At 46.2% G+C, this 24,430-nt stretch overlaps 1 protein-coding gene across 3 annotated transcripts in view; it reads right to left on the reverse strand.

Annotated features, from left to right (window-relative positions):
- FAM78A (family with sequence similarity 78 member A) overlaps nt 1-24,430 on the reverse strand; it is a 112,611-nt gene that overhangs the window by 19,398 nt on the left and 68,783 nt on the right. For all 3 annotated transcript variants that reach the window (XM_068248853.1, XM_068248854.1, XM_068248855.1), the window contains one exon: nt 14,493-14,983. In XM_068248853.1, the coding sequence (XP_068104954.1) occupies nt 14,493-14,914 (422 nt within the window). In that variant the 5' untranslated portion in view covers nt 14,915-14,983. The remainder of the gene's footprint in view (nt 1-14,492; nt 14,984-24,430) is intronic.

Raw genomic sequence — 24,430 nt, forward strand, 5'->3', positions numbered from 1 at the left:
AGTACAAAGTTGCTTGTGCCCAGTTTCTTTCTCCATTCACAAGCAACTTTATGCTACTGGGCATGAGCAGGTCCTACTCGCGCATGCGCAGTGCAGCCATGCTCATACATGGACAGGAGCGCGGCCACAAAGAAGGGAGGGTCCTAGGCAACTAAGGTGGGGTTGAGGAGACCTGAGAAGCCTCTTAACCTGCCTGGCGTTCTATTAAGATCGCCAGGCAGGCTGCGGGAGGGTTTTTTTTGAATAAAAAAAAAAACTATTTCATGCAGCCAACTGAAAGTTGGCTGCATGAAAGCCCACTAGAGGGCGCTCCGGAGGCGTTCTTCCGATCGCCTCCGGCGCCCAGAATAAACAAGGAAGGCCGCAATGAGCGGCCTTCCTTGTTTTGCTTATATCGTCGCCATAGCGACGAGCGGAGTGACGTCATCGACGTCAGCCGACGTCCTGACGTCAGCCGCCTCCGATCCAGCCCTTAGCGCTGGCCGGAACTTTTTGTTCCGGCTACGCTGGGCTCAGGCGGCTGGGGGGACCCTCTTTCGCCGCTGCTCGCGGCGGATCGCCGCAGAGCGGCGGCGATCAGGCAGCACACGCGGCTGGCAAAGTGCCGGCTGCGTGTGCTGCACTTTATTTGAGCCAAATCGGCCCAGCAGGGCCTGAGCGGCAGGCTCCGGCGGTACTGGACGAGCTGAGCTCGTCCAGACCGCCCAGCAGGTTAAACGTTTATAGATATTACCCACCTCATGATAGAGGTGGGTAATGGGGGTCTTACCACCAGAGGGTACAGGAAGGCCACGGCCACCAATACTCTCCTGCATTTTGATAGCTACCACCCCAGTCATGTAAAGGATGCCATCCCGTACGGCCAATTCCTCAGACTTAAGAGGAATAATTCAGATATGAAAGAATTTGAAACACAGGCTTTAGAGCTTACCAACCGCCTCCTAAAAAGAGGGTATCAAAATAGGTCCATTGAACAGGCTATCCATGCCCCGATCACAGTTGCTTAACAGAAGAAATAGAAGGGATGTGGGGGAGAAAAGGTTCAATTTTATTTTTGATTACACTCCTATGTCAAATCAGATCCAACAGGTGATACGGAGCCATTGGCATATGTTGTCTCTGGATGAGCATTTAAGAGAAGTTGTCAGTAAACCGCCTAGAGTGAGTTTTAGACGAGGTAATACCATCAAAAAAATGCTGGTTAAGAGTGAGTTTAAACCAATTAAACCCAAATTGACAAACTGGTTGACGGAGAAAAAATGGGAGGGGAACTTCCCGTGTAGTCACTGTTCAGCATGTAAATTTGTGAGGAAGGGCAAGGTAGTCCAGATAGGAGCTACTTCATGGCATATTAAAGAATTTATTAATTGTAGATCCCGGTATGTGGTGTATTGCGTCTGGTGCCCCTGTGGGAGGTTCTACATTGGGGAGACCACTCAGCCACTCAAGGACAGATTTTTGCAACATAAAAGATCAATCAGAAGTGGGGTGGGTTCACGCCGCTTGATTGACCACATTAATTCTTGCCATGGGGGTGATGCAGATTGTTTGGAAGTGGCAGGCCTATTAAAAATCACAGATATGTCTAGGGGGGGTTCAAGGGAGGAACTGTTATTACGGAAGGAGGCCTCAATTATTTCAATGACCAATGCACTGGGGAACCTAGGATTTAACGATAGAAACGAAATTTCAGCCTTTTTAAAATAATTGTATGGGTTTTATCTGTATAGAATTGTATGTGTATTGGACACCCCTCCATTAATGGGTTAATGTTCTGTGTATTTGTTTAGGAATGTGCCCGCCCTCTGGGCCAGGTATATAGGTGGGCTAGAGGGAGGAAGGGGTGAGCCTTGGTGTCCTGAGGAGGCGTGACTACACGCGAAACAGCTGTTGACACAGGCGGCTTGTACTCGTTGCTATGTAACTGTGCTTAAATAAACTACCTCTTGCTTTGGAGTGCCGGAGTCCGTCTTCCTCATTCACCTCTTAAACGTTTCCTCACAAATTTGTTTTAACACTCTGCGCTAGCATTAAAATCTCTGCTTCTCAAAAAAAATAACCTCTCCCCATCACATCTCTATACAGGCCCCCACGCTCCACACAGCCTATAGATAAGGTTTATTTGTGTTATTGACCTAAGGAAGCGGGCAAGGAGCTGTGAAATGCGTTGTCAACAGTATAACTGTGAACATTAAAGAACTCTTTTTCCAATACAGTATGTGTGTGAGTCATCATAGGTGGTATCTATCATAGGAGATAAGATACCTCTCTATATAATTATTTATTATCTGTATGCTGAGCTATCCCAGGACATATATCCACTGGGGGTGACATGTCTGATTACGCTGCCTGTTAATTTGCGCTGCCCCGCATGTGCAGTAGGAGACTGTGCGGCCACATTTCCTATTTAATTATGCTGCTGGTGGTAAAATACTAAATATCTCCGCTTGCACACATCTTACACCTCCCAAATTCTCAGGGTAGGGAGGGGACCCCCCAAACAACCTCCATGCCAAATTGCAGCCCCCGAGCCCCGCCGGTTCCCGAGATAGGTTTCTCTAATCTATCTCCTGAACCAGCGGGGCTCAAGGGCTGCAATTTGGCATGGAGGTCGTTCAGGGGGTCCCCTCCCTACCCTGAGAATTTGGGAGGTGTAAGATGTGTGCAAGTGGAGATATTTAGTATTTACCACCAGCAGCATCATTAACTTCACACTGAGCATGCGTGCTACTCAGGGGTGGGATTAGAGTTGTGGCAGGGGCCTCCCCCCAAAACACGCCCCTTTTTCTATCCCCATCACATTTGTAAAATATTCCTGTGCATTCCTTATCTTCCTTGTACATAAGATAACAAAATTTCACCACAAACATCAGTTATTTTATTTTATACCCTTGTTGCATTCCATGGTCGCACCCCATCCCAGCACTTGCTGTCAGTTTTTGAATGGTGTGAGCGTAAGACATTTAGAGTCATTTCTTATTGTAAATAATGGAAGTATCATGCATGTTTCTTAAAAAGGGAACTTCAGCCTAAACAAACATACTGTCATTAAGTTACGCTAGTTATGTTAATTGAAATAGATAGGTGTAACGATTTGTGTCAGCAAGAGACAGAATTCTGATTATGAGGTGATCTGCAGTATCACCTATAATGCAGATATATACCTGATTATAAGGTGATCTGCAGAATCACCTATAATACTGGTATATCAGAAGCTGATGTGACAACAAATACAGATGGTGTTTGGTGCAACAGTAATATTGATAAGAGCTATACCTCACCAGAGGAGCTGGTGGGTACTAACAGTACAGTGCCTCTCACCAGAGACAAGGGCTCCCTGGTGAGAGTAGAGTAGTCAGACAGATCGGGTTTGGCAACAGACAGACAGATGCAGTAAAAAATCGGGAGGCAGAGTCAGGAAGATATATACAGGCAGGGTTTGGCAACTAGATCAGATGAGCAAAGGTACAGAATCACTTGGCAAGAGAGAGGTCAGATCGAGCCAGAGTCATACACAAATAATATACAGTAAGATAATGATTAAGGCTATCAAACAATTCCTATCTTGTGTGAAATCCCCGGTTTCCTCCCGGATCAAAGCACACCGGAACTATCTAAGGGTCTGAGTGCTAACACGAAGTATTCGCAACAGCAGACAAGTTGCGAGTGACACAGTACGGCTTATGAAGCAGAGGGAGACCCTCCAAGCACGCCCCTAGCGATCAACCAATGAGGAGCGGCGAGCGTCTCCTCTGATGTCAGCCGACCAGCCGGTCAGCTGACGCGCCTCCTCCCCGCATAAAGGTCCTGTCTATGCGAGCGCGCGCGCGCCAGGGCAACCCTATGTGCAACTGACAGTTCCGTCCTCGGCGTGCTAGACGCCTGAGGCCCGGATACGCTGCTGATCAGAGCGCTGGAGGCAGCTGCGGTGGTAGCGCTGTTCACCGCGGCTGCCTCTTCAGCATATGTTACAATAGGTAATATAATCTCTTACCCACCCTGTTTTAAAAGAACAGGCAAATGTTTGTGATTTCATGGGGGCAGCCATCTTTTTCATGGGGGCAGCCATATTTTTGGTTGAAAGGAGGTGACTGTGAGCATAAGTCACAGTACCAACTGTCCTGTGTCCTGATCACCCCTCCCAGCTACGCGAGCTAAGCTTCAAATCTCAAATTAAAAAAATCCCATCATGCTTTGCACAGCATCAGGGGAAAAATGCCCGTGCAGTTTTCTTGTGAGCAGCTAAAAATGCGGCTTGGGTAAGAAAAACAAAGTTCTGATGCTGTGAAACTGTTAAAGAAACACCAGGCCTTTTCAGTGCTGCTGAGTAGATTTTTAGTCTGGAGGTTCATTTTAAGCTGCAGTGTCCTCCCCAGGCTCTTTTAGCCGGTTACTCCACCCGGCTAGTTTTGGTGAGCACCTGGCTGTCATCGGCTCATTTCCTTCTCTGCTGTAAGCATAGTTGCTCACAGAAGCTCCGGCCCTGCATTCTCTCATCTCACCCCACCCAGCTACCTTTTCAGGCAACCCGGCTACTTTTTCAGGCCACCTGGCTGGAAAAAAATTCTGGGGAGAACACTGTGATGCATGAAAGATCAGAAGGACTGCCAGGCAATGGGTATTGTTGCCAACTCATCCCTTTAATTACTGACACATATGAATTATACAGGTTTCGTGGCTAGGTAGATGCAGGTAAGGCACTGATTATGTGTAAGTAGCCCCAGAACCTGTATAACTTAGATGTGTCAGTAATTAAAGGGATGAGTTGGCAACACTGACAACGGGTATTGTTTAAATATGGCAGCATCCATACGCCTCTCACTTAAGGTTCTCTTTAAGCTACGTACACACATAAGATGTAAATTCAAACGTTCAGATATCGGGCTGCAATCTTATAAAAAAATGTGGCCAAACGATGTTAAACGACAATGATGAGAAACCAATGAACATTGAGTATTCTGCCCAATCCAACTGCAGGATCAATTCAGATGTGTATTGGGCAGATATAGTGCAGTCGGCTGGTGTGTACAATGTTGTTCAAATGACACTTCAGAGCATGCTGCATGTAGTGTCTACGAACCTTTATGTGCCCAGTGGCTAGAGATCATGTGATCTTTTGCCACGGTCATAGGTCACATGATCATACCTCCCAATGTTTTGTGATGAGAAAGAGGACACGCCCCTGCCACAACTCTAATCCCACCCCTGCTGCACCCCTAGCCACGCACAACACTAAAAATTCATAAGCAAGAGATGTCATTTTAGAATTCAAACCACATTGGCCCTTTCTACGATCGCTAGTCTTTCTTCATATTAACATTTGAAAATAACATATTTATCAATTTAACCACCGTAGGACCTCCTAATGCCGATCGGCGGTCGCAAGGTTGCAGCCCCAGGACTGCATAACGTGGAGCTGTAGTCTAGCAGGGAACGCACGCGCGCATGCACGATCGTTCCCTGCGATTCACTGAGTTCCGCTCCGTGATCAGCCTGCTATCTGTGATCGCGGCTAGCAGGGCGTTAGTAAATGAAAGGGGAAAGAAATCCCCTTTGTTTACATCTGTACAGTGCTGCTATCTCATGCAGCGCTGTACAAGGGACACTCGGCTGTCCCTCAGAACAGCAGGGAATCTAAGCCCTCTCATAGGATGATGCCTATGAGAGGCGGAGAAGAGGATGGATTGCTGTCTTAGTCAATTCATGTGAGGAAGAGGGAGGGAGGGAATGAGGAAGGGGGAGGGAGGGGAGGGAGGGAAAGTCAGGCCATGTTAGGTTGAATAAAAAAAGCACAAAGGATCTCAGGAGTGATCAAAAACCTCCAAAAGAATGTCCTGTTAAGGAAGGAGGTTAGATTAATTTGTGTGCTGAGTTGTATGGCTGTGCAACAAGCTGACAAAGCTGCACAGCCCTGTATTGTAAAAAATGGCCTGGTCACTAGTGGAGTGTAAGCCTGTGGTCCGGAATGGTTAAAGGATAGGGATTAAGTTTGGTGTCCATTAAGCACATTCTTAAAGTAGAAATATACATATATTTACACAGATCTGTACATTAGTCCGGAAAAATGAGGAAGAAAGAGGGACAGGGGGGGTTTGGTTTCCAAAGAGGGACAAAAGGGACAGTTGGGAGACATAGACATCAAGTCCTGCAGTTATTTCTGCAGACTAGACTCTATTGGTTCATGTGAAGAGGAACTTGACCTGAGCAGTAAGCCTGGATGAACAGGACAACCTACTGGGCAATTTGTGGCTCAGAGATCAACTAAGGAAAGCCAGAGTTAGCATGGAAGTGACAGAATTTCCTGGCCGATACTATTAGTAGCTCAGTAGCAAAGGCCGAAGTTGATAGTCCCATCACAAGTTTCTCAGAGACACTTCAACAGATAACCCCTGACACAGCCAAAACAGTTCCTGCCAGGAGTTTAGCACAACGTGACTCAGGGCCACTTGTGTGGGTGCAAAACTGAGCACTGCAGACGCAAACAATTCTCCCCGTTATCTGTCAGTCCTGGTCAAGCAGCCCTGAATGACTGCTAGACAATGGGGGGTGAATGTGAGGTCTGACAGGCCGGAAAGGGATATCACTGCTGGAATTTCCACCAGGAAATCCCATCCCCAGGTATCTAGCATGGAGGACCTCTCTATTGTTCAGAGCTGCTTCTCAAGCCAGGTCAACAGAATTAGCAGGAATGTGTCTAGTGAAGTCACTCCCAGGGATCCTTGCATGACACCTTACTACATACTCACCTCGCGACGCAGGAAGATGGATCCAGCCACGTTTCCCTGACAACAAGCGCTCCCCGATCCATCCTTCGGCCGGCGGGTATGCGACGTCACGCGACGGACGCAAACAAGATTTCAAGCAATCGTGGTACTTTGTGCGGGAGTCGTTTGGGATCTTAAAGAACCAATCCGCCATGATGGTCATTGTCACCGTGTGACACTGTTACCTTTTTCCCAGGGCCCCATTTTATTGTGAACCGGCACTTTCTGGAATGGTCGTTTGATATTTTGTCAGGAATCTGAGAATTGATCGCTGCCCCATTCAGCCCTGTACCATGCAGTGCAGTATAAAGCTACATGGTTATGATCCTTCCTGCTCCTCACCATGACCACTAAATTAAATCGGCGACAGGGCGGAGCCAGGGCTGTACAGACACATCGCTAGCCTTTACGCTAGCAATGCGTTTTGTTGCTATGTGGGTGTGGTGCAGGAGGAGCATCACAGTGTGGGCGGGGTGAGTGGAGAGAACAATGATCTCAGCCAGTGCTAGGTTGAGATGATCTTCTCGCCGATGTGCCGAGGGGTAACGGGCCTCTCTAAACAAGCTATAGATTCTTGCCAGAGGTAGTCATTATCATCTCGGTCAAGTTTAATCTAGCTTGTGTACATAGCTTAAGCAACTTCAACCTCGTACTCTAGATGAAAGTCAGACCAGATGGCTGATAAGGACCACCTCTGCTCAGGAACTAGCGAGTGTACAGCAGCCCCCAATGCCAGCAGATCAACTCGGCCAAGTGCTGGCTGAGAGCATTGTTCTTCACACTCACCCTGCCTACCATGTGATGTACCTCATGTGCCGCTCTATCAGCCCTCCACCCTTCCGCACAGGAACAGAACATTTTGCTAGCCTGCAGGCTAGCGATGTGTCTCTACCGCCTCGGCCCTGCAATGTCACCCAAGGGATCAAGGTCCAATCAACACTGGGTGACATGCCTCATATGTGTGTACATATGTGTGTGGATCTGCCTCGTGTATGCTTTGCCTGTGATACCTCCTTTGAGCAGGAGGTGGGAGCTGGGAGGAGGGGGCGGGGCAAGAGAATACTCACACACAGACCTTTTGTGAAACACGTTTAGGAACCAAAAAGTATTTAGATCTGTTTGCTTGTCTGTTTGTTTTTTAATCTAATTGATCTAATCTGTCTTGAGGGCGGGATGGGACCAAATGTAGATTTTTTTTAAAATCGTCAATGCGCTTTGAAGAGGAATGTTACCAAAAGATTGGGGGGGGGGTGGGGGTGGTAAATCAAGACACAGTAAGAAGTTGAAAAATAGAACATAAATCAAGAAATGATTGATATTCGCCATGTTATTTGTTGATGTTGTTTGATCGCTGTGAGCCTGCAGGTAATCATCTTTACTACTTGCAGACAAGAAAGAGAAAAAAAAAAAGCACCAACTGCCATTATCAATAAACCCATCCACTAACAATATGATAGGCTAAAAAGTTGATGTTGTTTTATACTTCTATGCACAGAGGGAGATACTGCTTGCTTGGCAGTTGGAAACAGTAGTTATTTCCCACAATGCAACAAGGCTCAAAGACAGGAAATTGTCAGGGCCATTTCTGTGGGAGGAGTTTCATCACAATATCAGCCATACAGAGCCCCCGATGATCTATTTGAGAAAAAGGTAAAGATTTTTCACGGAAAAGGGGGTGTCAGCTACTGATTGGGATGATGTTCAGTTGTGGGTTATAATAATTGCAGTATTTGTATAGCGCCTTTCTCCTGTCGGACTCAAAGCGCTTGCGAGGCAGCCACTAGAGCGCACTCAGTAGGCAGTAGCAGTGTTAAGGAGACTTGCCCAAGGTCTCCTACTGAATAGGTGCTGGTGTTCAGTTGTGGGTTATAATAATTGCAGTATTTGTATAGCGCCTTTCTCCTGTCGGACTCAAAGCGCTTGCGAGGCAGCCACTAGAGCGCACTCAGTAGGCAGTAGCAGTGTTAAGGAGACTTGCCCAAGGTCTCCTACTGAATAGGTGCTGGCTTACTGAACAGGCAGAGCCGAGATTTGAACCCAGGTCTCCTGTGTCAGAGGCAGAGCCCTTAACCATTACACTATTTATTTATTTATTGTATTTATAAAGCGCCAACATATTACACAGCGCTGGACAATAAATAGGGATACATACAATGTATGTCCAGCCATTACACTATAGTACCTCTTTAAAGCGGATCCGAGATGAAAAACTAACTATAACAAGTAACTTGTCTATATATCGTATTTAAAGTTTAAAGTTTACACAGCAAATCTAGCTGCAAACAGCTTCAACAGTATATGATTATTTCTTCCTGTGATACAATGACAGCAATGATACAATTGGAGCAGCCATGTTCTGCTTGTGATCATTACACACAGGCAAGCTGCTCTGCATCTCCAGCCCTCAGCCTGTGAAAACTTCACTCCTCCCTCCTCCCCTCTGCCTCTGAAATCTCTGGCTAGTAACTCCTCCTACTGCTCCTGCCCAGACAGAGTTTCCATAAGCCCTTGCTACATGGGTCTCGGAGTGCCTAGGCACTGGAGGAGCTGTGGGTGAGGCTTGTTTAGTTTATAGGGAAATAGGGTATTAAAACAAAAAAAAAAGTATTTGGCTTGAGGAATGCCCTATAAACTATATGAAAGGAACACAATTATGCAATGAGTAAAAGTTTATCTCAGATCCACTTTAACCATTTAAAGAGGAACTCCAGTGAAAATAATGTAATATAAAAAAGTGCTTCATTTTTACAATAATTATGTATAAATGATTTAGTCAGTGTTTGCCCATTGTAAAGTCTTATAAATCCCTGATTTACATTCTGACATTTATTACTTGGTGACATTTTTACTGCTGGCAGGTGATGTAGCTGCTGCATGCTTTCTTTGGCAGTTGGAAACAGCTGTAAACAGCTATTTCCCACAATGCAACAAGGTTCACAGACAGGAAGCTGACAAGAGTACGTACTCAGAATTTCTTTGTGGGAGGGGTTTCACCACAATATCAGCCATACAGCGCCCCCTGACGGTCTGTTTGTGAAAAGGAATAGATTTCCCATGTAAAAGGGGGTATCAGCTACTGATTGAGATAAAGTTCAATTCTTGGTCGGAGTTTCTCTTTAAACCCAACTGGACAAACATTCTCGTCCAGTTGGGCTGCGCACGCTCCTGCCGCCAGCCGTTAGCCCAGCGATCAATGAATGGGCCTATAGATCCCATTAATTGATCAACGCCCCCCCCGCAGAAAAATCGACAGCCTCTAATTAGAGGCTGTGGTTTTTCTGAGTTATAAAAAGTTCCCCCGTCTTCATTCTTCTTCCTGGAAGCATACGATCACGCTTCCAGAACTTTTTCACTGTGGCCATCTTATGGCCAAATAGTAAAACTACACCCAAATCTATTTTTTAATAAATAAATAAAAAAAAAATTTTAAATTTAAAATTAGCTGTTTACCTCCCACACCAAAAATTACCCACATACAATTTTTAATACAAAAAAAATAAAAAAAAATTACAATTGAAAAACAAACAAAACAGAAATAGTTACCTAAGGGTCTGAAATTTTTAAATATGCATGTCAAAGGAGTATATTAATATAATTTTTTAAATTATGGACTTGTAAATAGTGATGGACGCAAATTGAAAAAATGCACCCTTATTTCCAAATAAAATATCGACGCCATACATTGTGATAGGGACATAATTTAAATGGTGTAATAAGCGGGACAAATGGGCAAATAAAATACATGGGTTTTAATTACGGTAGCATGTATTAATTTCAAACTATAATGGCCAAAAACTGAGAAATAATGATTTTTTTCCATTTCTTTCTTAATATTCCTGTTAAAATGGATTTAGAATAAAATTATTGATGAGTAGTGATAAAGTTATTGGCAAATGAATGGGAGGTGAAAGTTGCTCAGATGCAAAAAATAAACAACCCTTCGGGCTTAAGTGGTTAAGTACAGTGAGCAGCCTGGCGCCCTTATTTAGCTGCTGGTGCATGTAGTCTGCTTGCCTGGCCATAGCTTTGTTTTATACACTCTGCCTCTTGCTGAATAATTTGCCGCGCTGACCCTTTAATACTGCGAAGATTTGAGGTCATTTTATTTAATATTTTCTAACAAGTGGAAATGACGGCTGATAAACCTGGATGAAGGAAAGGTCGAAGTGGAGTGTTGCAGTCCATGTAAGAAGGTCAGGGGAAAAAAAACCCTCTAATTCCCAGAACATGCAGGAAAAGTCGATGAGAAAGATAATGAAAACACGATCCCCTCCCGCCGCAATCCCATGCATGACAAGGGCCTTGAGGATTTAATTCCACCGCTTATTCATATCCTGCGGGTTTCCAGATCCGTTTCAAGCATCGATCTCCTCTAATAATTTTATTGAGTTTCTCTGCTGGAACCGAGCCACCCGCAAGCCGTGAAAATAATATCTTCCTTCAAACTTCAATGTGACCCGTGACGAGGCAGTCCTGGCGTGTGGCCACAGCGCGGGCCGCTCAGCAATTTCCTCAGCAAGAAGCTTAGTCTGGAGGTTGTGGCAGGACGTAGAGGGCGCATTGTTGTTGGCGTTAGAAAGTGTTAGGAACTGACATGTTGTCGCTGCCGCCCCTGCGCAGTAAGACGAAGATCCTTGTGCTAGTGCTCAGAACGGTTGCGCTCGTACACGAAGGTAAGTGCCGGGGCATAACTATGGTTCTATGGGCCCCGCAGCAAAAATCTGAAGGCCGCCCCAACCCATGGTGCTATGTGTGAAGTTCCCGCTCACATGCTTTTCACAACCCCCCCCCCACGATCTTGAAGAGATCACGGTGGCAGCAGTACTTCGAACTGTACCTAGTTCTACTGAAGGGACTGTTCCAATTCACTTCCTCTGTGGCCGTCATGCAGGAAGTGTAGAGGACCTGTCCCACCTCCAAAACGAGATACAGTATGAAGCTTCACTGTCACGCTACTCTGTAACTCAGGACAAAGCCTACAGTCCCATGTGACTATAGTGGGGACTATTGTTATGCCCCTAAACACAAGGTATTGAAGGTCTCTAGTATGGGTACAGTAGCCCCCTGGAGAAGATAAGAGAGTGGGAGCCCAATGGTGCAGTACCGTTAGGTATAGGAGCAAAAAACTTTGTTGTAAGTTACTCACAAAAGCAGGTTGCAATCCTTGCAACCACCTTATAAGCATGCGGGAGAAACAACCGTCCCCATCTGGATGCTGGATGCTATCCTAGAAGACTTGATAGTTGACAACTGTAAAGCTATAAAAAAAACTCCTCCGGAGGTCTAGAACTAGACTGAATACTGTGATGGAGGCACTAAGTGTATCAATGGCGAATTCCTAGCTATAACTATATTTTTCATAAGGTAAAAGAGGCTCTCTAGACCACAGTTCTCCAACCCTGTCCTCAAGGCCCACCAGCAATACATGTTTTGCAGGAAACCACACACAATCACAAGTCAAGTAATTAGTGCTGCAGCAGAGCTGATTAACTTCATCTGTGGATTTTATTCAACACAAGAGATAAGACAATGCGTTTCACTGGTACTCGCCCACCTCATCAGGTTAATTCAAACAAAGTTGTGCCTGTCTGCATGGAAGTAGAGAGCATGAGTGCCTCTAAAAGTCTATTATTCTCTGCTCACTACTTCTCTGCTCACTACTTCCATTATCTCTTGTGTCGAATGAAATATTTTTCCAGTATACCGGTGTCATATTGTCTAGGGAGGTAAGCTATTGACCCTTTTACCGTATGATAAATATAGTTATAGCTAGGAATCCACCACTGATACACTTGGCGCCTCCACCACAGTATTCAGTTTAAGTAATAGGTGTTCCAGTTTACCATTTAAAAACTTGGGAGGTATGCTATAGTATTGGTAGTTAGTGATGTGGGAAGTGACCAGAGTCTATGCAGGAAGTGACCAGTGTCTATGCAGGAAGTGACCAGAGTCCATGCAGGTAGTGACCAGTGTCTATGCAGGAAGTGACCAGAGTCCATGGGGAAAGTGAGCAGTGTCTAAGCAGGGCGGAAAGTGGAAAGAGTCTATGCAGGAAGCGACCAGAGGCCATGCAGGAAGCGACCAGAGTCTATGCAGGAAGTGACCTGCCTCTATGTGGAAAGTGCCCAAAATGTATGCAGGGAGTGAGTGGAGCGTCGGCTTCTGACCAGGGACTTTAAAATGTATGCTGTCCTGCATCTTTTCTCCCTCATCCCTATTTTTGACTTTGATCTTGTGTCCTGCACCGTTATAAGGTGCAGACACAAGATAAGTACAGTAGCACCTGCAGGGATTGGTATATGCCGGATTGTCGTTTCTGGTTGCTTGAGAGTTCTGGTTAACTAAAACCGCCCAAGCTGATGAGAAAGAACTCCACACGTGTGCCCTGATGCACAAACCTTTTCTCAAGAGTTATACGTCTTGCCTGTTCCTCACCTTATTTGTATAATAACGGGAGAGTAACAGTCACCCAAGGATAAATAATATAATTAAAAACAGTTTAAAAACAAAGGTAAGGGATTGCTTACCTAAAGATGAGTGTCAGGTGAACAATTTGAAATTTTATTGCAAATATTTTTAGATTTAATTTTTCGATCGAGGGAACAGAATTTTCCACCATGCTCAGTCATTTTATTGAATTGTATACAAAATAAAACAAGGTTCATTGATTACCGTAATTTAATTTATCTATACAGCTGATCATTTATTAAATAATCAAGGAAATTAAATTATTTGGTTGTATTGCATATGACCACCTTGAACTGAATGCACAAGCACCAACTGAGCCCATCACATGGTAGATCATACAAATGAAAAAAACACAGGGACATCTAGTGTGGTATGGTTAACAGAGATTGAAGAGCAAATAAAACTATAAGTTACTCACAATTCTGGTTTGCAAACCCAGAAACCACTCTCTGCGCATGTGGGGAAGAACCATCCCTACTCGGCCTCATGAGGGTTTGGTGGTCACGACTCCAGAATGTACAATACAATACAATAACATTTGTAAAGCGCTTTTCTCCCATAATACAGGGTTGCAGGCTGGGTTGTGTTACAGAGGAGATAGTCAGATGTTCATGAATGCCAAACTGAAGAGGTAGGTTTTCAGTTTAGACTTAAATGCTTCCAGGGATGGAGCTGTCCTGATTGGGTGTGGCAGGGAGTTCCAAAGTGTAGGGGCAGCATGACAAAAGGATCTGTCTCCAAAGGTTTTGAGGTGGACTCTGGGGGTGACCAAGGTGTTATGTCCTTTTGATCTAAGATTGTGGGGGGTGTGATGCAGTTGCAACAAGTCCTTCAGGTATCCAGGGCCCAGATTGTGCAAGGATTTGAATGTCAGTAAGCCAATCTTAAACAGAATTCTCCATTTTATCGGAAGCCAGTGGAGTGAGCACAGGGTTGGTGTTATGTGGCAATGGCGGGGTTGGCTCGTTAACAGCCTTGCGGCGGCATTCTGTACTTCATGAGGAACCATAAAATTAAAAACCCCTACATACTGTAGGTAACTACTAAGAAAACTACTGGGGGTATTTTCAAAAAAACTTTATGCAGCATAAAGGACTACGCATTTTGCAGCTTATTGCCGCTTCATCATGTCAATAAGAAAGTTTAAGAGGGAGCTTTATGAGGGATCATAAAATAAAGAAAAAACCTACAGGGGTAACTACTGAAAAAAAACATGAATTACTTAGTTTGACCTAGAGTTGTGCTTTAGGTGTTACTTACATGCCCAGGTCTCCATAGTAGTTATAGAACTCCATGTGGTTGCAGGCCTGGATCCAGCCAACCCGCCATGTCTCCTTCCCAGAGATTGGAGGCACTAAGACTTCAGCAGTGGCTCGGAAATGGGGTGTCCTGTACCGAAGCACAACGCTGGACGACTCGTCGATCTTTGTGGGCGTGGGGTCAATGGTGGCTTTGATATCCAGGACACAGATGGACTCTCGGAAGACCTTGGGCTTGCAGCTTAGACTGTGCAGGCACCCCATGGTGTTGAGCACCAGGGCAATCTCGATCAGGCTCAGACAGTCCTGAGGAAGACGACTCATGGAGACCAGGATGTTCTTCTTTCCTTCCAGATCGCAGCTGGAGGAGACCTCGTCCTGATGGCTGTAGTTGACCTGGTAGATTTCCTTTGCTATATCCATAGAGATGGGATGACGAGCATCTCAGAGATGCCAGCTACGTGCCAGTCCCGGGCTCTACCTTCTGGGTACCTGGAATCAACCATAATGTAAGTCTAGTTGCAATGATTGGCTGTTCTTACAGTGTACTGTACAGTGACTCTACCTATAGTATCCACAAAACATTCTGCTAGCATGCAACTGTTCACAGTTCCAAAACTTCTATCATTAATATGCATTTATAAAGAGTCAGCCTATTCCACAGAGGTTTTTTTTTAAGAGAATATAGTCAGAACTGGGACAAGGTTCTCCAGCACCCAAGGCTGAGACCCCAAAGTGTGCCCCTCCATCCCTCCCACCCCAGCCATCACACACTGATTGCTATGAGACTAAAGGCCCATACACACGTCGGATTTGCGCGAACGGGCGGATCGCTGGTAACCAGTCTTATCTCCCGAACGATAGTCTGTACACACGCCGGATTTCATGCGGAAACGTGCGAACGACGGAACGTTCAAACGACCCGTCGTTCGCGCAAATCCGACGTGTGTATGGGCCTTAAGAGGCGCCCCAGGGCCCCCAACACCTTTATCTCTGGCTTGCAGTCACTGCCATGTATCCCCTTTTCTTATTTCTCTCTGATTCAAACACAATAGGGGAATGATAGCTGAGTTGTGTGCCCCCTCCCACACTGCGCCCTGAGGCTGGAGCCTCTCTCGCCTCTGCCCTTTATATAGTAATGACATTGTCACCCAGGGGAGCTCACAATCGAATTCCTGCCTTGTTCTCATGTCTCTGTCATAGTCTAAGGCCAACCTAAGGTTACCAAATAACATACCTGTTCATTTTTGGGTTAAGGGAGAAAGGTGGTATGCCCAATAGAAACCAATGCAAAAACAGGGAGAACATACAACCTCCATGCAGATTTGAACAGCTTGGATCAATCAGAAAATTGATTGTACTTTTTGAATCGAAAAGTAACATAAACATTAGTATCATTTGTGGCCACTAATGCATTTATATAGTGCTGACAGTATTGGAAATAGCAAATGTGAGTCAGAAGCACTAATGTGGGCATCGGATATTTATTAACCCCTCCTTTGTGAATTGCCAAGAAACCTGCGGTGGAAAGGCACCTCAAACAAGCCAATGGAGTTTGCTTAAAGGACACCTGAAGTAAGCGGGATATGGAGGCTGCCACATTTATCTCCTTTTAAAATTGATTTTAAAAAAACCTGCGGCCTTTTTGGAACATTTTTTGACTTGTTCCTAAAGAATCAAAGTTTGCGTTTTTGCATAATTACACATAATCAGGAAATTAGGGAACATAATTACAGGTACGCGCAAAATCAACTAGGAATTTGGCCGAAACTCTGCATGACAATTTTGCATCATAATTGCACAATTTGATGCAGGGGCGTAACTAGAAATCACTGGGCCCCCCTGCAAAACATTGGATGGGGCCCCCTCCCACCAAACCCCTCCCCCAGAAAGTCTGGGGGTAGAACAGTGCTGTACACAAGACCCTGCTGAACACTGAATAGGGACTGTCTACAAAACTTTGTATGATTCCTTATCAGTGGCTGAGCAGATGCAGTCATGAGAACAATTGTGAAGAGAGCAGAAAGTTTTTTCTCTCCCTGCCCTTAGTTGTCAGTCTCTCAGGACAGGGCCCTCTGTGGCTTCTGGGCCCCCCTGCAGCTGCATCCCTTGCAGGGTCTATTGTTACGCCCCTGATTTGATGTGAAATTACAATTATATGAAATTCTAACTCAAATCGTGACAGTCAATGTCACAAGTGTTCTGCTGTGCTGAAGCTGCACCCCCCCCCCCAATACTATTGAGGTCAGGGGCTGTAGCATAGGATACTAAATATTTTACAGTTTACATAGTCTTGGCATCAAGGATGTGCTTCCCTATATTTTTACACCGCAGTTTTCTTGCTGACAGCATCAAGCCACCAGTATGTTATAGGGATGTGCGAGAAGACTGGATCACCCATGCAAACATGGAGAGGACATTGGGCAGCACGGTGGTGTAGTGGTTAGCGCTCTCGCCTTGCAGCGCTGGGTCCTTGGTTCGTATCCCAGACAGGTCAACATCTGCAAGGAGTTTGTATGTTCTCCCTGTGTCTGTGTGGGTTTCCTCTGGGCACTCTGGTTTCCTCCCATAAACACACAGATAAGTTAAAGTGATCCCGAGGTGAGAGTTGTATTGAAGCTGCCATATTTCCTTTTAAAAAATATTAGTTGCCTGCTGGTCTATTTGGCTGCAGTAGTGTCTAAATTACACCAGAAACAAGCATGCGGCTAATCTTGTCAGTCCTGACAATATTGTCAGGAACTTCTGATCTGCTGCATGCTTGTTCAGAGTCTATGGCTGAAAGTATTAGAGGCAGAGGATCGGCAGGACTGCCAGGCAACTGGTATTCTTTAAAAGGAAATAAATATGGCCACCTCCATATCCCTCTCACTTCAGACTCCCTTTAATTGGCTTCCCCCTAAATTGGCCCTAGACTATAATACACGCATGCACGTACGCACACACCACCACCACCACACACACACACCACCACACACACACACACACCACCACCACCACACACACCACACACACACACACACACACACACACACACACACACACACACACACACACACACACACACTGCCAGCAATACATCACACACACACCACCACCACCACACACACACACACACCACCACCACCACCACACACACACACACACACACACACACACACACACACACACACACACACACACACACCACCACCACCACCACACACACACACACACACACCACCACCACCATACACACACACACACACACCACCACACACACCACCACACACACCACACACTCCACCACACACACCACACACTCACACACACCACCACACACACCACACACACCACACACACACACACCACACACACACACACCACAAACCACACCACACACACACACACCACACACACGGTAGGGACTAAATTGTGAGCCCCTCTGAGGGACATATAGTGATAAGACAATAACCCGTACTCTATACAGCGCTGTTGAAGATGTCGGCACTATATAAATACTTAAATAAATTAAAAAAGCATTCACACTCCATGCAAACGGTATCTCTGCTGGAAAGGGAACCTAGGATCGCAGCGCTGCAAGATAAAAAGCCTGACAGTCTCATCCTGTATCTTGGGTATTGGCAGTGTAGGGCGGCTATGTGTGATGGGCTGACTCTGACAGCAGCAGACAGTGCACAGCAGGGCGTCTGGCTGGCATTTGGCCTGCTGCAGGGACCACCAGGTGTGCATTCTTCAGCACTGCACTGACTCTAGCGGCCGGCTCTGGCCTACATTCCTGGGGAGGCGCAAGTATTCCAGGACTGCCAACAATTCACTACAAAAATAGGACTTTCTAGAGATACCCCACCCGTGTATTTACAGGTGCCACACCATCTCCCATCTCCTCCAGAGGAATCTATGGAGAATGCCGTACATGTGGACCAGTTATAGCTTAGCTGCAACCAGGATCTGTCTCTGGCCCTATTGTTTAATCATCTGTTTCCCATATTTATACATTTACATATTACCCAGCAAGCTCCTGGTGAACCAGAACTGCTAGAAGTGTGTAAGGGGCTACAAAGGACCAAAAAGCCCTCTTACTAGTGATGAGTGTAATGACCCAATTACGATTACGCAAAATTTCACGTAATTCGCAAAATTACGATTATGCCCGTAATTGGAATTTCACGAATTTCACAAAATTACGCAAAATTTTATGTTTATGGGGAATTTCTCGTAATTATGATCTTTTTCGTAATTATGATTGTTTACGTAACACAAACAAATCAGAATTTCGTGTTTAACACGCAAATTCGCCCTTTCTCAAAATTGTGTTCCAGTCCAGAGGCTCCTGATACATTCAAAGCAACAGCACTTGCAGGTACCTTTGCATTATCAGATATTGCAAGACCCAAAACCAAGTGTCTTAGCATGCATGACCACTAAGTGCATCTTGACAAAGAGCACCTGTCTTAGTAGTGGCTGCAGGTGAAGCCACCTGATACATTTAAAGCAACAGCACGTGACCTTTGCATTATCAGATATTGCAAGGGCCAAAACCAAGTGTCTCAGCATGACAGCTAAGTGCACCATGGCAAAGAGCACCTGAAGTGGCTGCAGATAGAGCCTCCTGATACATTTAAAGCAACAACATGTGCAGGGGCCTTTGCATTATCATTAATTGCAATCAATGAGTGACTTTGCTGAGTTTAGTCATTACCTAAATGTGCATAATTACTATCAGAAATGAAATAATGTTCATTTTGGTAACTAAAATAACTTTGTTTCTATAGAAAACATGAAATTACTAAATGTTGCGTTAATTAAACACGAATTTGCAATGAAACTCAAAAGTACGAAACCGAAATATCGCTTACGGAATTCCGAATTACGGTTTGTTTGGCAATTACGAAATTACGAATTCGTGTCACAGCGGCAAAATTTGCATCCGTAATTAAGGAAACACGAAATTTCGAAAATTTCGGCTCAACATTACCTCTTACCAAACTCCAAACTTTTGTTTTACATAGTATTTTGGTAAAAGGGCTTTTTGGTCCTTTGCAGCCCCCTTACACACTCCTAGCAGTTCTGGTTCACCAGGAGCTTGCTGGGTAATATGTAAATGTATAAATATGGGAAACAGATGATTAAACAATAGGGCCAGAGACAGATCGTGGTTGCAGCTAAGCTATAACTGGTCCACATGTACGGCATTCTCCATAGATTCCTCTGGAGGAGATGGGGTGGCACCTGTAAATACATGGGTGGGGTATCTCTAGAAAGTCCTATTTTTGTAGTGAATTGTTGGCAGTCCTGGAATACTTGCTCCTCCCCAGGAATGTAGGCCAGAGCCGGCCGCTAGTATCCAGAAACAGTAAATTCGGGTGCCTGAGGCGCAAAAAGGGCGCCGCCATTCACTCCCATAATAAATATCGTTTGATGGGCGCCCAACAGGAAAAAAGGGCGCCGGAGAAAAATAACGTTTTACAAACGCCCGGAGACTTTTAATGTTTTATAACTGCTTCTCATGATTACACATTATTTAATGATTTATAATTTTTTACACATTATTTTTAAACGAAAAACAGCACAATATTTTTTTCAAACGTTATTAATGCTTATCACAGGGGGGTCTTAGGTTTAGGCACCACCAGGGGGGTCTTAGGTTTAGGCACCACCAGGGGGGTCTTAGGTTTAGGCACCACCAGGGGGGTCTTAGGTTTAGGCACCACCTGGGGGGTCTTAGGGTTAGGCACCACCAGAGGGGTCTTAGGTTTAGGCACCACCAGGGGGGTCTTAGGGTTAGGCACCACCAGGGGGGTCTTAGGGTTAGGCACCACCAGGGGGGTCTTAGGTTTAGGCACCACCAGGGGGGTCTTAGGTTTAGGCACCACTAGGGGGGGTCTTAGGTTTAGGCACCACCAGGGGGGGTCTTAGGGTTAGGCACCACCAGGGGGGTCTTAGGGTTAGGCACCACCAGGGGGGTCTTAGGTTTAGGCACCACCAGGGGGGTCTTAGGTTTAGGCACCACCAGGGGGGTCTTAGGTTTAGGCACCACCAGGGGGGTCTTAGGTTTAGGCACCACCAGGGGGGTCTTAGGTTTAGGCACCACCAGGGGGGGTCTTAGGTTTAGGCACCACCAGGGGGGTCTTAGGTTTAGGCACCACCAGGGGGGTCTAGGGGTTAGGGATAGGTACAGGGAGGGTTCTGTGTGAGAGTAGGGTTAGGTATAGCTTTAGTAAAATTCGTATTAATCTTTTATAAAACGTTATTATACATTTCACTTTTTAAACAGGGAAGATGAACGTTTTTACTATTGCCGATTTCATACACATTATTTAATGATTTATAACTTTATAAAACATTATTTTTAAACGAAACATAGCACAATTTTTTTTTAACGTTATTCATGCTTATCGTTTAAAACCCTGCGCCCTTTTTTCCCGACGCCCTTTTTTAACGTACGCCTAGTATCCATTTCTGGACGTTAATGATTGAAATTTACGCCCTGTTTTGATCCCCTTTCTGCTGCCACGGTGTAGATTTCAATATTCCCGCCGCTACCGCCGCTGCTCTGTCCCCGCCGCACATCACGCGCCCTGCTGTCTATATGATGGCAGAGCTGTGTGAGCGGGTCACAAGCTGATTTCATTGCCTCCTGACCCTGTCATCAATGTAAGCAACTCCCATTGGCTTACATTGATGGACAGCGTCAGGAGCCAATGAAAGTGGCGTGACCGGCGGGTATTTGCCGCGATTCGACGGGAGGCGCCGTTCCTTCGGTACCAGTGGTCTCTGGTCCTTAAAGGGAACCCGAGGTGGGAATTACTTTTACTATTGGGGCACAGAGGCTGGTTGTGCGCACTAAGACCAGCCTCTGTTGCCCCATCATGTGCCTCCATGTCCCCCCTGCTCGCCGCTATACCCCCCGCATTGCTGGCTGTGTCGCCAGCTCAATGTTTACCTTGCGCTGTCAGTCAGCGCCGCTCCCCCGCCTCCTCCGCATCGGCGCCACCCGCCGCGTCACTTCCCTCCTATCAGCGGGAGGGAAGGGACACGGGCGGGTGCGCCGATGCGGAGGAGGCGGGGGAGCGGCGCTGACTGACAGCGCAAGGTAAACATTGAGCTGGCGACACAGCCAGCAATGCGGGGGGTATAGCGGCGAGCAGGGGGGACATGGAGGCACATGATGGGGCAACAGAGGCTGGTCTTAGTGCGCACAACCAGCCTCTGTGCCCCAATAGTAAAAGTAATTCCCACCTCGGGTTCTCTTTAAGAAGACTGCTGGTACGTAAGTGGTTAAAACAGAAGATATTTGTGATTGTTCCAATTGGAGTGAGCATGTGATGCCTCCCATAACTGCTGAATATGAAAATCATCCTTTGTTGCCCCTGATAGCTAGCCACACCTCCAGATCCACTGGAATGCAGTGATGTGTCTGCTTGTTAATTGTACAGAGACACAATAATCCAACATGCATACAGACTGTTTTGGATTCTCAATCCTCATCAGTGCATGGCATGGATTAATGTGGCTCTATGGGGTAGGATGAAGCACCCAGAGTTAAATTTCCCAGCAAGCTCATGGTGAACCAGAACTCCTAGGAGTGTGTAAGGAGTATTTGCATATTCAGCAGTGATGCATCGTGGGAGACATTATATGCTCACTCCAATCTGAATAATCGCAAACTCCTGACTCCTCATCTCCTGAAAATCGCATTCGCACTGTACGTTTTGTTATAGTCGTTGTGACAATCGCATAAAAAATTGCGCAACAACATATAGGAAATCGCAATCAGGATCGCAGAGTGTTTGGCAGTGGAAAGTGGCTCTAAGGGCCCTTTCACACCGGGGCGGTGCTGTTCGTCAAATTGCCGCACTGCTACCGCAGCCTAATGCAGCCCTATGGGGAAGTTGATACTTCCCATGTTGCCAGGGGCGTAGCAATAGGGGTTGCAGAGGTTGCGACCGCATCGGGGCCCTTGGGCCAAAGGGACCCCGAAGGGCCTTCCCTCAACTACAGTATTAGCTCTCCATTGGTCCTGTGCTCATAATAATCACTTCTATAGATACTTTGAATAGTGGTAATCATTAACAAGCTGTTCCCCATCCCCTTCTTGCACCTCTGACACTGTAGTTGCCATTGGCAGGTTTTGGTGCATCGTATCAATTATACGTATAGAATGCTTGGGGGGCCCCATTGTAAAATTTGCATCGAGGCCTACAGCTTCTTAGCTACGCCACTGCATGTTGCGGTACACTAGTCCCTGATCTAACGCTAGCACAGAACTAAGTTACCGTGCAGAATCTGCGGCGACCTGCGTAGGCCCAGAAGTCATAGTAGTCTATGGCGACACTTTTTTTTTTTGAAAGGCGGCGTCGCGGCGCACATGTGCGGAAGCGTATTTTTACAATATGCTTCCGCATGCCCCCAAACAGGAAGTGACCGCAAGCACGCATCACTTCCTGCTTAGCTGGTGGCCAGACAGGGAACACCGCGTACTAACGTGGCGTTCCCTGAAGGCCTGTTTCTGGCGGCGCGATGCGGTGCGGTGGGCACCACATCGCTGCCACCAGTTTGCAGTATAAAACTGGCCTCAATGTATCTGATGGAGACAACTCTGCACATGGCATGCAATGTCTCAGAGAGGTGATAAATGACCTGGAAAGCTGTTGTGCCTAAAGCTTTGTGCACACGTCGGATACTTGCTGCCCAAGATAATCATTTGTGATTGTAAAAAATGTAGTTTGCGATGGATGCCCAGATTAATTGCGGCTGCAAAGGGATATTTGGGCGTCTGCTAAAATAGTGGGCACTGGGGCTGCCCACCATACAAACTGTGGATACAAATAGCAGACGATATCTTTATTAATACGTCAAAGGCGGTGCAGATATCATCAGGTATGCAGAGGGGGCGGTTAAGGTTATGCATCGGTGTGGGGGTAGAGTCGGTTAGGATCAGGCATCGTTGGTGGTGGTGGTGGTAGGTTAGAGTTAGGTATAGATGAGGAGGTGGGGGGGGTTATGAATCGGTGGGAGGGGGTCGGTTAGGGATAGGCATTAGTGGGGACTGTTAAGGCTAGGAATAGGTGGGGAGGTTAGTTATGGTTAGGCATCAGTGGGGGGATTGGTTAGGGTTAGACATCGTGGGGAGGCAGTTGGTAAGGGATGAGTAGGGTGTTGGTTATGGTTAGGCATCGGTAGGGGGTTGGTTAGGGTTAGGCATTGTTAAAGGCAGGGATCATGTGAGAATAGGGTTAGGGATAGCGTTAGTAAAATATCAGTACAATTTTCAGATATTTCACTATCAGAATTACCACTGCTCAATAGTAGAGTATCAGTCATCTTACTAATACTCTACTAGCGGCTTTTTCCAGCACCCAAATTTCTGCAACGACAATTTTGCATGTACACACCAAGGTTTTTGCCTCGCCTTCAGCAACCTGCCATGCTGGACTATTCCTGTGTAACCCGAGCCTCCTGCTCTCGACCCCACCACCACCGCTGCCACCACCAGAGCCGGGACAAGGTCCTCCAGCACCCAAGGCTGAGACAGCAAAGTGCGCCCCTCCATCCCTGCCACCCCAGCCATCACACACTGTTTGCTATTAGACTAAGAAGAGGCGCCACAGGGCCCACAACCTCCCCAACACCTTAATATCTAGTTATCTGGCTTGCAGTCACTGCTATGTATCCCCTTTTCTTATTTCTTTCTGCTTCAAACATAATTAGGAATGACAGCTGAATGAATTCTGCGCCCCCTCCTACACTGCGCCCTGAGGCTGGAGCCTCTCCAGCCTATGCCTCGGCCCGGCCCTGGCCACCACCACGAAACAGAACAGGAGGCACACCAGACAGGTAAGTAACATGTCTGTTCAGTGATTGGTGCTTGTCATCTGAAACAAGTATAAATGATGAATTTGAGCGTGTGTGCAGACCGTACTGATCAATTCTCAC

Source organism: Hyperolius riggenbachi, chromosome 8 (assembly GCF_040937935.1).
Source record: "Hyperolius riggenbachi isolate aHypRig1 chromosome 8, aHypRig1.pri, whole genome shotgun sequence".
NCBI classification, from domain to species: Eukaryota; Metazoa; Chordata; class Amphibia; order Anura; family Hyperoliidae; genus Hyperolius; species Hyperolius riggenbachi.